The sequence below is a fragment of the Zingiber officinale genome, chromosome 3B (assembly GCF_018446385.1).
Source record: "Zingiber officinale cultivar Zhangliang chromosome 3B, Zo_v1.1, whole genome shotgun sequence".
NCBI classification, from domain to species: domain Eukaryota; kingdom Viridiplantae; phylum Streptophyta; class Magnoliopsida; order Zingiberales; family Zingiberaceae; genus Zingiber; species Zingiber officinale.
The window spans coordinates 123,645,291-123,659,135 of NC_055991.1; the positions used below are offsets into that span (position 1 = coordinate 123,645,291).

A 13,845-nucleotide genomic window follows, 5' to 3' on the forward strand; every position below is an offset into this window, starting at 1 on the left:
AGAGGGAAAGGATGCAGTTTGGTAGCGGAAGAAGAAGAGAGGAGAGGTTGCAGTCGGGAAAAATAGAGAAAATAAATGAGGAGGAAGAAAAGAAAGAGAGAAAAAGAGAAGAAAAGTAGGCATCGTGAGGCGATGAGAGTGCTGGTACGTGGAAAGAAAAGAGGAGATAAAAAAAATCTTGCCCAATTTATTTTAAATTGACCGAATGAATGCATATATTTGATTCGATTTTAATTTAATTAAATTAAATCCATCAAATCAACTTAATTTTTTTTTATCTTTACACCTATCTAATGAATTTAAATTTTAATCACTTAGTGTTTGATAATTTAATTCTCATCTACAATGAGATGATAACTTGCTCATGCAAAATGAACTCAAACTTTTTTTATAGTATTCCTAGAGACTCAACCAATTTAGAATCAGCCCTTCTTGGATCCGTCCCTGATGCAAAGGCTGAATTTAAAAGTCAATAGCAACTTAATAAGAAAAGCTTGAAAGACAATTCTTAAATTAAACTTATTTTGATTGCTTTATTTTTTTTATTCTACATATTCAGATCTTTTAATTTTGACATAGACGGTGTGAAAATTAAACCTTCGGACTCAGATTACTTTATCTGACTATCTTAAATGCCAATCTAAATCACATATAGGTACCCAATTATTTAATGGGCCAACTTCTGTAGATAAGTGGGCCGCAAGATGGCCCGTAACGACATTAGATGGAACCCTCTTCTTCTGCTCCAGTGGCGAAACGCTACCTCATGTCATCTTCGCCGCCGCTCGCTTTCTCCACCGGCATCCATTGCAGAGGCGCCACAGCCGCCGCCACCGCTCTACTAAGACTGTTCTCTCGCATGTCATCAGGCGGCACCTCTAGCCATGCTAGATTACCTTTCGCCGTGGCTGCGGAGGCTGAGAAAACCCTGAACCCTTACCTGCAGCACCACCACCACCTTAGCCTATCCAGCACTAGCCAATTTCTTCCTAATCCTAAGTTCTTCCAGATTTCAGCTCCTCGTATTACCGTGGGGGTTTCCGGGCGGAGCATGTCGAGGTCTGTTTCGAGCATCTCCTCTGAGGCGGCGGATGGTTCAGCTCCTCCTCTCGTTGTTCTTTCCTTTTATAAATTTGCAGATTTTCCGGATCATGCCACAATGCGGAAGCCGCTGAAAGAGCTTTGCGAGGATGTGGTGAGCGCAAAGATATCACCTTTTGGGCCATTTACTATTCTCGCATTGTTTGACTTCCACTGATTTGAGTGTTTGAAACTGTTTTATTTTTCATTTTTATGTGAACACAATTGATATTTGCCTGACTTTTACAGGAGACGGTGAGGATGCGATCTTATTTGTTTTGCATATATTTTCCACCATGATCCATCTTGAGCATATGCTACATGATCTTATTCGCCTGTATGCATGTTAATGGTAACTCTGGTGATAAGTCATGATTAGTAAATGGCTCAAGTGAATCTAGACTGTATTCCATATATTATTCCTGATTAGAACATTCGCCTACAATGGTGCATACACATCCCAAGCTCATTTGCAAAGATCCTAAGTTGATCACTTGAACATGTCTAGTCTATGAGGGTAAAAAAAACATAGATATATAGGACATGATTCTAAATAACCATATGGTGGTACAAAACTGAATCCATTGATAGTTAAATACAAGGAGTGAAAGAATGTTCTTGTAAAGGAAGGTAAGCTGAAGCTAAGTTTCCATGTTAACCCTTGAACACTGTTGAACTTAATGCGGGGTTAACAAATTCTAGATTGCTAGTTGTAATTTATTACTGAGAAGGGTATTGGTATTTATCGTTTAAGCTATCAATGACTTAGTTGATAATTTTGGTAATAGGAGTCCAACCATATGTCTGGATACTTAGTTTTCAAATTGCTTTGATGATGGTTGATATATGGTTTTAAACAGATAATACATCGCATAGTACTCAACTTTCAGGTGATGCTTAGTAGCATGATTCTTACCAACACTTCTATCTCAGAATATGTTTTTGTTCTTGACAACTATATCTTGGAATGTGATTTTAGCCTTGACAATCTCTTCATCCACGAGAGTGTTGACTGTAACGCCCGCCCTTCAGGTATGACGGGGTTACGGGAACATACATGCATATTAATCTATTTCTAAAGCAGCGGAAGTATTTATTTATATATTCTTTTATGTTTTTAATTTACTTTTCTTTTTAAACACCAATAACTATTTATCTAAACATTTATAATTATATGAGCATGTTAAGCATAATTTTAAATTTAAAAAGTCATGATATCAATTTCCAACATAAGCATGAATAAGTATTAAGTAATCATGCAAAACATTAACATAAGATAGGTATAGTTCATATCAAGCATAAATTAACATAAGCAGGTCTTTTTCCTTAGCAGAGCCACCACCACACATATCTCTTGCCCCTCCTGCTGTTCCCTTAGTTTATCCATCCTTTACCTTTATCTGCTATACAAGAAAAGTAAACTATAAGCACAGGCTTAGTAAGATTCTTTCCTACTCACAAAAATCATGTATCATAGCATAATCACATAAGCATATAGCATGGAGACATAATCATCTAAAACATCATATCATGTAAAAGAGCATCATAACATATCATATCATATCATTCTATATAAAAGCATCATGTCATACCTATCATATCATGGAAGAGCATCATGTCATATCATATCATATCATAAAAGAACATCATGTCATATCATATCATAAAGAAAGCATCATGTCATATCATATCATATCATAAGCTATCATATCATAAAAGTATATGCAAGATGTCTTTCAAAAACATGCGTCATGTCATGCGCAAGATGTCTTTTTTTTAAAAAAATATCATATAATACTTAAATATAATCTCAACATGAGGGCCCGGCTATGTACCACATAACATAAATGCGCGCAATCTCTAGGACGGGGTAGCTAGTCCCGAACCTGCTAGGGAAGTAGGTCCGTACTACGTCCGTTGACCTAGGGGCCAACTAAGGAGCCCATCCCTTGGACACTAAGGTCCGATACAAGCCACATAAAAAGTAAAGTAGCATATCATATTTACTTATCATATCATGAAGAGTGCTCTTAGTCCCAACTAATAGGGAAGCAACTCTTAGGCCTTTACTTGTCATATCATAAAGAGTGCTCTTAGTCCCAACTAATAGGGAAGCATCTCTTAGGCCTTTACTTGTCATATCATAAAGAGTGCTCTTAGTCCCAACTAATAGGGAAGCATCTCTTAGGCCTTTACTTGTCATATCATAAAACATGCATACTTGAGCATATAGCCCATCATAAGAGTCATTATCATGCATGATTCATAAGCATACATAAATGAGCATATGACATATCATAGGGAAACATAATCATGCATGGAAAACATTAACTAGCATCTCCTAATTCATATCATAGTATGTGAGACACATAGTAAATCATAATTGGGTCTCTAACCCTAATTCCATGGAGTGGCCGAAACATGCAAGGTATTGTCCTAGGCTACAAGTAACATAAAAGCATTTGAACCCTAAACCAACTTCATAACACTTATTATAAAGAACATCATGAGCATGTTTAGTTTAGGTCCTAGGTCCTTTAATCTTGTTATGGCCGAAACTTGCCAAGCATGAATCTAGGTTACAAGTAACATGAAAGCATATGAACCCTAAACCAACTTTATAACACTTATCATAAAGAACATCATAAACATGTTTAGTTTAGGTTCTAAGCTTCCTAGGTCTTTTAATCTTGTTATGGCCGAAACTTGCCAAGCATGAATCCAGGTTACAAACAACATGAAAGCATATGAACCCTAAACCAACTTCATAACACTTATCATAAGGAAATCATGAACATGTTTAGTTTAGGTTCTAAGCTTCCTAGGTCTTTTAATCTTGTTATGGCCGAAACTTGCCAAGCATGAATCTAGGTTACAAACGACATAAAAACATGTGAACCCTAAACCAATTTCATATCATATATCATAAGGAACATTATGAGCATGTTTAGTTTAGGTTCTATGCTTCCTAGGTATTTCAATTATGTTATGGCCGAATATTTAAGGAGCATGAAACTAAGTCTAAGCAACATACAAGCATAAGAATATCAAGCTAACTTCATATCATATCATAAGGAAAACCATGAGCATGTTAGATTTGATTTTTAAGTTTTCTTAGACCCTTAATCTCATCATGGCCGAACCCCTAAAGTGGGATGCATCTAGGTTCCAAGCAACATGCAAGCATGAAAACACTAAGAAATCTTCATACCATATCATAAGGAAAGTCATGAGCATGATAGATTAAATTTTACACTCTCTTAGGCCTTCATTTCTATCATGGCCGAAATCCTAAAACCCTAAAGTGGCATGGATTTAGGTTCCAAGCAACATACAAGTATAAAAACACTAAGAAATCTTCATACCAGATCATAAAGAAAGTCATGAGCATGATAGATTAAACTTTAAACTCTCCTAGGCCTTCATTTCTATCATGGCCGAAACCTACTAGGCATAGATCTAGGTTACAAGCAACATAAAGAAGAAAAAAAAAACATTAGAGTTCTAAACAGAACTCATATCCTAAGTTACATATCATAAGGGACATCGTGAGCATGTTTAGTTAGGTCTTAAGTTTTCCTAGGTCTTCTTTTCATACCTTGGCCGAAAGTTTAAAGAACATAAATCTAAGTTCTAAGCAACGTACAAGCATAAGAACACTAAACTAATCTCCTATCATAGGGCACATATCATAAGAAACATAGCGAGCATGCTTAGTTTAGGTCTTAAGCTTCCTTAAGTTTTTTTTTTATACTTTGGTGGCCGAAAGTTTCAAGAAGCAACCCTAGATTTTTAAGCAATCTAAACTCATGGAAAAACACATGAACTACTTGTACCATAGGTGAGGGTATACTTACTTCCTCTTGCTCGGTTTTTCTTAAAAGAAGGTACCCTTGTGAAGAGGAAGAAGGAAGCTTCTCCTTCTAATTTTCCCTTTTGCTTCTCCTCAAGATCTTGCTTGCAAGGAGTAGATCTTGAGGACTCCTTCTTGTGAATTAGTTTTCTTAGGGAGAAAACCTTAGCTTGGATTCGGAAATGGGAGAGGGGAGAGTTTTAGGTCTCGGTGGAGGAGGAAAAAGGAGAAAGAAGGAGGAGGAAGAAGAAGGAGGAAGAAGTAGCCAACCTTTCTTTCCCTTCTCTTCTCTCATTCCTATTTATTCTCAATGAGGAAAAAAAAAGGAAACATATCCCAATTCATCCCCTTGATTCCTCTATTCCCTCACCCTCATTCATTCTCACGAAAATAGAAAGAAGAAAGAAAAAAAACAACTTGTCTTTGTCTTTTGCTTGCTTCTTCTCTTAACCAAGAGAAAGAGGAGGAAAGCTACTTGACATTTTTTTGCTTCCTTACTTAATCATACTCTTACTTTAAACTACAATTTCCATTCCTTGCTAATCATATGTCATTCATGACTCTATTGGTTATCATACACCAATTTAGCTTTATCTATTGTGAGGGGTTCAAAGTTCAAGCCTTAACTTCTCTCTCTTTTTATTTATTTATTTATTTTTTTGTTCTATTTCCCTTTTCCTTTTATTCTAGAAGAGAATACCCCATATGTATAGCTAAAAATTTCGCGGGTGTTACATTGACACTGTTGAAATGAAATTTCATACATTTATCAATTTCAGGAATAGCCATTCTTCATAATTTCTTATGCATGGTATGGGAATATCTTGTGATCTATACTATCAGAAGCATTGACATCTCTATGGTATACCAAATATATGGAATAGAGAATGATGATATTATTTCCCATTCATGTAGTTACATGTTATTGTCTACAATTGTGCCATATTCATTCAAATATTCCATGTGACTATGCTACTGTATTGTGTATGTCAACATCACCAGGAAGATTTTTCTTTCTTCTTGTTGCAAGTTCCAATTTTGTGTAAGTCAATTTTTGTCTCACATGGCAGATTCTATTCAGCGTGTTTCAGGAGGTATCATACTTGCACCAGAAGGAATCAATGGCAGCATATGTGGCACTCCAGAATCTGTGGAGAAGGTTTTGAACTTTATTCAGGCTGATGAGCGGCTAAGAGGCCTTAGATTAGTAGAGTCACCTGTTAGCCCTGAGGATGAGGCTATCCACCATGGACACACTAGCGATTCCCCTCTCGGAGCAGGGGAAGATGCACCTTTTCGCTGGGACCATGTTAGAGTCAAGCTGAAGAAAGAGGTATTGCTAACTGATCTTGAGATTCCCCATTCATTCTTGTGTGAATTGAGGATAGCTACATAGTATTTGTTTGCTATATCAGGGATTTACTTGCAAAATTCATGGTGTGATGATTTGTTCCTTCAGATCGTAACTTTTGGAGATCCAAGAATAAGGCCTACTAAGATGGTGGGTCGGTATGTAAATCCACAGGATTGGAATGCTTTGATAAGTGATCCTGATATTGTGAGTTGTTCTTTCTATTGCTTAATTTCTTTGCAACTGTATGATTTGATGTTGCCTTGAGATGCTATGTGCGTTTATCTTGTCTTCAAATAACCATTTTGTTAATTGATTTACATATTTCTACATTATAGATGGAACAATTGGAAACAGAAAGAGGTCAATAGTAAGCACATTTTTCTGAATCACAGTTAAATAGAAAAATACTCCTGTGTGAATATGAAAAGGAAAAGAGAGGATTGAAACGAATAAGTAATTTTTTATACTTTTTGATTCTTGCCTAAGCGATCTTTGTTTGCATTCTCATTTTCATCAAAATTGAACCTAACAGAATTAATTAGAAAGTTTCATAGAGCTTTCTCTCGTTTCCCAAAAGAAAAATAAATAGATCTAAGGTCATGGTCAATATTTTTTATTATTCATATATTACAAATGGACAAACAATATTTTGTTGCTCCTTTTTTTTTGCTTTTTTGTATTGGATATACAATTGTAATGTTATTAGGCACATTGTATCGTTGAATATGGGTGCTCCTATATAGATCATGGTATTTGATAAATCCAATTTTGTTGTGAAATGGGTACAAATAAAATACTGAAATCCCTTTCTACTAGTATAGGGCAACTTGGATCGTATTTGACAAGGAATGTAGCAGGTGAATTCTAATCTTAGGATTGCATTTATTTATGAATGGGGGTTTGGGTTTTCATTATTGCAAACGCTAGGGCTAAGCAACAAGAATGGAATTAACTGCAACTAATAGAAAGGTAAACAACTAAACTATGAACACAAGCAATTCATGGAAATATGAACTATGCAATCTAATCAAACCTAATCTTCATGCAACATCTTATCTAACCAACAATGCTATGTAAACAAGATTTTAAGGAAATTAAACCAACTTGAATGCATGACTATTGTATCACAAACATAACCGAAATTGGATCAATCCTAGTGCAACAAATAAGAACTAATGAAAGAAATCAAGACACCTATGATATCCTAAACTACTGCAATATAGGAATCAAGAATTAATAGTAACATTAAGAACTTTTAAATGCAAATCAACACCACTATTACAAAATCTCCAACAGCAAGTTAAGCAAATACAAGAGGTAGCACGAGAAATAAAAAAGCAATTTGCATGAATTTGCCTCCATCAGCTACTTCAAAGGAATATCTGGAAGCACTTGAAAATACAGAGACTATTAGTAGTCCTGCTATCGGTTTTATCTTCGCTAAAGAAGCTGCAGTAAAAAATATAAATATGCAGAATAATACTATTATTGAATTATTACTGTCTATCAATACGAAGCTTGATCTAATTCTAAAAAAACCCGTTGAGACTAACAATCAGGTTGCAAATCTTGCCAAACAGCTTGAAGGATTAAATCTTGGAAAATCCAAAATCAAGAAATCAGAGCCTTTCTTCATTTATAAAGATCCGTTGAAAATATTAAAAGAAGAAAAGGAGAAATTAAGGAAGAAAGATTCTGAAGAAGCTAATGGCAAATAGCAGGAGGCCTAATATCACTGAAGCAGTAACTGAAGTTTCTCAACCAGTAGTATCATCCCAAGAAGATCAGATACGAAGCTATAGAAGAATGGCAAGACTAAGGCATGAAGCACAAAGAAGATTTTATGGGCGAAGAAATAATGTAAGAACGCTTGAAAGTCAACTTAATCCAGAAGCGGAACTTGAATTTTCTCAGGAGAGCATCTCTGGTACCTGCTGAGACACTCTATAGTACACAATGGTCTGAGCCAAGGCATAGAGTTTACCAACATTATTCAGAAACCAGAATCTTGGTTACAGAAGGGCAACAAAACCTACCATTAATCAATCCTGAAAGCTATTCAATTCTCAGACAAGAAGGTATGCAATTAATCCATCTAGGATTAGTAATGATTCGTATACATGCCCTTCATCGCAGAAATGCAGGCACTAATGCACTTGTGGTCTTACGAGACACAAGATGGATCGATGAAAGATCTATTATTGGAACAATGGAAATAGATCTATCAGAAGGATTTCGATATAACATTCAAAATGTAGCAGATTACCTTGCTAGTACAGGAATCAATGCGGTGCCAGCAACACCTAGAACAACAGCAGAGCTACAAGGAATGAGGTGGATACTTCAACCACCTCTAACACCACAAATTCGGAATCCACAGGCTGTGCGAACAACTACCCTGATGGATGGATCAATTTCATTAGCCTTTTTAGGATATCAATCCACAGGAAATCCTAAGGCTAGCAGGTTTAATGAAAAAGATATTCAAGACATTCATGATGAAGAATTTGCGAGTGTTCTTATTAATGAATTTCCTAAAGGCAAGAAATACAAGACTGGAAGATGGGATACCCTTGGGCAACCAAGTGGTAAGTTCGATTATTATGTTAATTATGACATTCCAAAGGGATTTGCAGATATTGAACTTCCCCCTCCAACTCGATGGGATGATGAGGAAGACAACAATGAGTTTGTTTTCCCAAGCATTTGGGAAGACACGCCCTGGGAGGAAGACCCAGAATTCGATCCAAATGACTTAACACCACCAGATCTTGCCCTCAAGATCTAAACATTGAAGAATACGAAGATGAAGAGGATGGACCGGAAACATATTTTCTGGGACTTTAAAAATCAAGAAACTGATTATCTAGTGCAAGCTCCACTGCACCCAGATCAACAACCAATAAATTGGGAAAATTCAGATGCAGAATCAGATTTATATTGGCAACAGGTTGTTCAGCATGTTGAACAGATAGAAGCTCAATTACCCCTGGCCAATGGTTGGTATGACCCTACACCACATGATGCAAATGTTGAAGAATTCCTAGACAGAATACAACAAGAAGGGCCTGAAAGCCTGTGGTATGAAATATATGAGTATCCAGAACAAAATGAAGAACAGCAAAATCCCAATTGGGTAAGTGAAACCTCCCAATTAACTGATAATATTGCAAATCTTAATATCTATCAGGATATAGAAGAACAAGAAGCAGCCCATGTTAATATAGCACAATTACAAGCACTGGAGCAATTGGAATATCCAATATTGCGAAGACTAATACAGAATACAAAGGAAAAGGCTTTTGCTTCAACTTCTGACTCGGCTATCTCAAATTACAAACAACCAAATGAACCATTGATGGGACAAATCAACTATCCGCCAGCACAAGGAACAACACCTCAATTTCCTGATAATGGGTAATATAAAGGCAAATTCAAAGGAAAACCTATGGAACACCAAACATGGACACTCCCTTCGGCACAACAAAATACTGGAGCTATGCTCGTCTTACTAGATGATATAGGTCAGTATCATGATATTATTTCCCGATGGGAATATATTACTAACAATTTGGTGAATGAACGTACCTGGCTGGATAATAAGCAAAAGGTACAGTATATTGAAAATCTTCTGGGAGAAAATGAAAAGAAGATGTGGATTCAATGGAGAATGATGTATGCGCAAGAACATGAAGAACTAATACAAATGGCAGGAGAAACCCAGAATGTATTATCAGCCATAAGACGATTTATTCTACTTGAGGATCCTTACCAAGGTACGACAGTAGAACAAGATCAAGCATATATTGATCTTGAAAGACTTACTTGCTCTAACATGAAGGATATATTCAATTTCTTAAATGATTATAAAGTGTTAGCACCAAAGTCAGGAAGGATGTTCATCAATCCAGAGCTATCAGATAAATTATTCAGAAAGCTTCCACCCTTAATAGCAAATGACGTCGAAGCAGCCTTTAAGGTACGTCATGCGGGTAATCAGATTGGAGTTATGCCTAGAATACACTTCATTTATCAATATTTAGCAGAAATATGCAAACGAGCTGCTATCCAAAGAAGTGTTAAAGATCTGGCTTTCTGTAGTAAAATATCCATTCCTGGTTATTATGAAGGAAAGCAAAAGAAATATGACCTACGAAAATCAAAGACATATAAAGGAAAACCACATGATACACATGTTCGGGTATTTAAAAAGAAGAAAGCTGAACAGCAACATAAATGTAAATGTTTTATCTATGGAGAACCAGGCCATTTTGCAAGGGATTGCAAAAGAAAAATAGGAAACATTGCTAGAGCAGCTATAATGGACCAACTAGATTTACCTTCTGATTATGATATTCTTTCTGTTGACTTAAATGAACCTGATTCTGATGCTATTTGCAGTCTTTCGGAAGGAGAAGTAGGTCCTATTAATTACGCTAAGTATGCTCTAGATGATCTACAATGGGAAGGAGTCTTTATGATGGGAGATGAAGAATGCGGATGGCGATCACGAATCTATGTTGGTGATCTAATGAAAAACTGCAAGCATACTTGGGAAGAAAATAATATTATTTCTGATACAAAGTATCTTTACTGCACTTTTTGCAAAATGATTACTACTGATTCTATGTGTATTCACTGTCTAACTTGCAAAATGACAGCATGCCCATCCTGTGCTAAGTATTACTTGCACAAAGTAATTTCTTATAAGGAACCCCCACTTATTCCTCCTTACCCAAAGCAAGAAGAAATAATTCAAGAATTACTGGATTATACGCAACATTTACAGGCAAGTCTCAATAAACAAAAGGGGAAATCTATTATGATTCATGACACAGATGATGATGAAGACTTTGAAGACAAGGAATTTATGCCGTCTTATCTGGTGAAGGAAAAGAAGGAGGTAACATTTAATTTTCTCAAGGTCAAAAAATTAACAGCAACGACAAAAATTCCGGAAAGGCAAACTGAAGGAGCAGCAGGATATGATCTCTTTATTGACCAAGACATAGAAATTCCTGCTAGAGATAGAAGATTGGCAAAAATCGGAATAAGTATTGAATTTCCAGAAGGACATTATGCAAGAGTTACCGCAAGATCCGGAGCAGCAATCCATTTAAAAATGGATATTGGAGCAGGAGTAATAGATGCTGACTATCGGGGTGAAATACAATTATTAGTTATTAATCATTCTAATAATGCAATTTCACTTGAAGCAGGTGATAGTATTGCTCAACTTATCATGGAGAAAATTATTACTCCTCAAATAGAAGAAGTGGATTTTTTATCAGCTACTACCCGAGGAGAAGGATCTTTTGGCTCTACAGACACCAAAAAAGAAGTAGCATTTTCAGCTCCAACAAAATCTTTGTTGAATAGACTATATAATATGGAAATTATTTTTCATATTCCTGGAATTCCGGATACCAAGGTGCAAGCTATCCTAGATACTGGAGCAACCAAGTGTTGTATTTGCAAGGATGCTTTTCCTGAAGGTGCTTTTGAAAAAATAAACTATAAAGTGGTATTTTCTGGGATAAACTCACAACAAGAGACAAAGAAAAAGGTTAAAGATGGTATGATGACCATAAGCACTCATAAATTTCGAATTCCTTTTACATTCTAGCTTCAAATGAAATTAAAGGATGGAATTCAGGTGCTGTTGGGATGTAACTTTATCAGAACAGTAGCAGGTGGATTAAGAATTGAGGGATCTGAAGTAACATTCTACAGAGGCATTACAACTATTAAAACTACTCCAGATGTCAATACCACAGCACATGCGATACCAGAGCTGGAAATGGAAGAAGAAGAGTTCATAACTCTAAATGAGGAACTCAATTCTAAGGTATGCTACGGGCTTAATATCAACTTCTCATTACAATTTACACCTGTCATACAAAGATTGAAAGATGCTGGATATATTGGTGATAATCTCATTTTGCATTGGTCAAAAAATAAAGTAATGTGTACTTTAGACATAATTAATCCGAACTTGACTATTCAAGATAAGCCACTGAAACATATTACACCTGCCATGGAAGCTAGTTTTAAAGTACATATTGATGCTTTATTATATCTCAAAGTTATCAGACCAAGCAACAGTCGGCACCGAACAATGACTTTCATTGTACAATCAGAAACAACAGTTGATCCAGTAACTGGTCAAGAGAAAAAGGGGAAAGAAAGGTTAGTATTCAACTACAAAACTTTAAATGACAATACTTATAAAGACCAATATTCGCTGCCAGACATTAATCTTATTCTGAAGAAGATAGGATCTTAAGTCATGCTTTCATCAAGTAATGATGAATCCAGATTCAATTCCCTGGACAACATTCCTGGTTCCACAAGGTCTTTATGAATGACTAGTAATGTCATTCGGTCTTAAAAATACTCCAGCTATTTTCCAAAGAAAAATGGACAATTGCTTCAAAGAATGTGAAGAATTCTTGTAGTATATATTGATAATATACTGGTGTTCTCTGCGACAGAAGAAGCTCATATCCAACATTTAACAAAAATGTTGGACATTTGTGCAAAGGAAGGATTAGTCCTATCACCTTCAAAAATGAAAATAGCTCAGCCAGAAATTGAATTTCTAGGAGCTACGGTGGGAAATCGTAAGATAAAATTACAGCAGCATATTATTCGAAAAATTATAGATTTTGATAAACAAAAGCTGCAAACTTTGAAGGGGTTTAGGTCTTGGCTTAGGATTCTAAATTATGCCAGACCATATATTCAAAATCTAAGTACTTTATTAGGCCCTCTATATTCCAAGACATCACCAAATGGAGATCGAAGATTTAAAAATTCAGATTGGGAAACTATAAGGAAAATCTGAAAGATTATCCAAGAACTCCCGGACTTAGAATTGCCTCCTATTAATTCTTATATTATCATTGAAACAGATGGTTCAATGGAAGGATGGGGAGGAATTTGTAAGTGGAAAAAATCAAAATATGATTTCAGAAGTACTGAAAGAATTTGTGCGTATGCAAGTGGCAAGTTTCCTTCTGTAAAAGCAGCCATAGATGCAGAAATACATGCGTGCATGGAAGCTTTATCCGCTATGAAAATACATTATCTGGATAAAAAGGAGATCATTCTTAGAACGGATTGCCACGCAATTATAAAATTCTTTAATAAGACCACCCAGAATAAACCTTCACGGCTGAGATGGATATCTTTTGTTGACTATATAACAGGAACAGGTGTGGACATTCAATTTGAGCATATTGAAGGATCAAATAATAAATTAGCAGACGCCTTGTCTCGCTTAGTTCATTATATGATAACTATTCAAGATATCCCTAATAATCAAGAGAATCTATTCATGATAATTGATGCAGCAGTTGATGAGACCAAATATGCCTCACTTTTTATCAGCACTCATCAATAAAGAAGGAAGCTATACATGCCTATGTTCAATTATTGCAGCACTCATCAATAAAGAAGGAAGCTATACATGCCTATGTTCAATTATTAAAGTTCATTCGGAAAAGGAAGGGACAACAATGCATGCTTTATCAAAGCACGAAGACAGCTGTAAACT

At 35.8% G+C, this 13,845-nt stretch overlaps 1 protein-coding gene across 1 annotated transcript in view; it reads left to right on the plus strand.

Annotated features, from left to right (window-relative positions):
* Positions 1 to 716: 716 nt before the first annotated feature.
* Positions 717 to 13,845, plus strand: part of LOC121967556 (rhodanese-like domain-containing protein 7) — a 34,304-nt gene continuing 21,175 nt past the window's right edge. Inside the window, exons 1-3 of the mRNA XM_042517860.1 lie at positions 717 to 1,195; positions 6,015 to 6,266; positions 6,393 to 6,491. Coding sequence (XP_042373794.1) covers positions 725 to 1,195; positions 6,015 to 6,266; positions 6,393 to 6,491 — 822 coding nt within the window. The 5' untranslated portion in view covers positions 717 to 724. The remainder of the gene's footprint in view (positions 1,196 to 6,014; positions 6,267 to 6,392; positions 6,492 to 13,845) is intronic.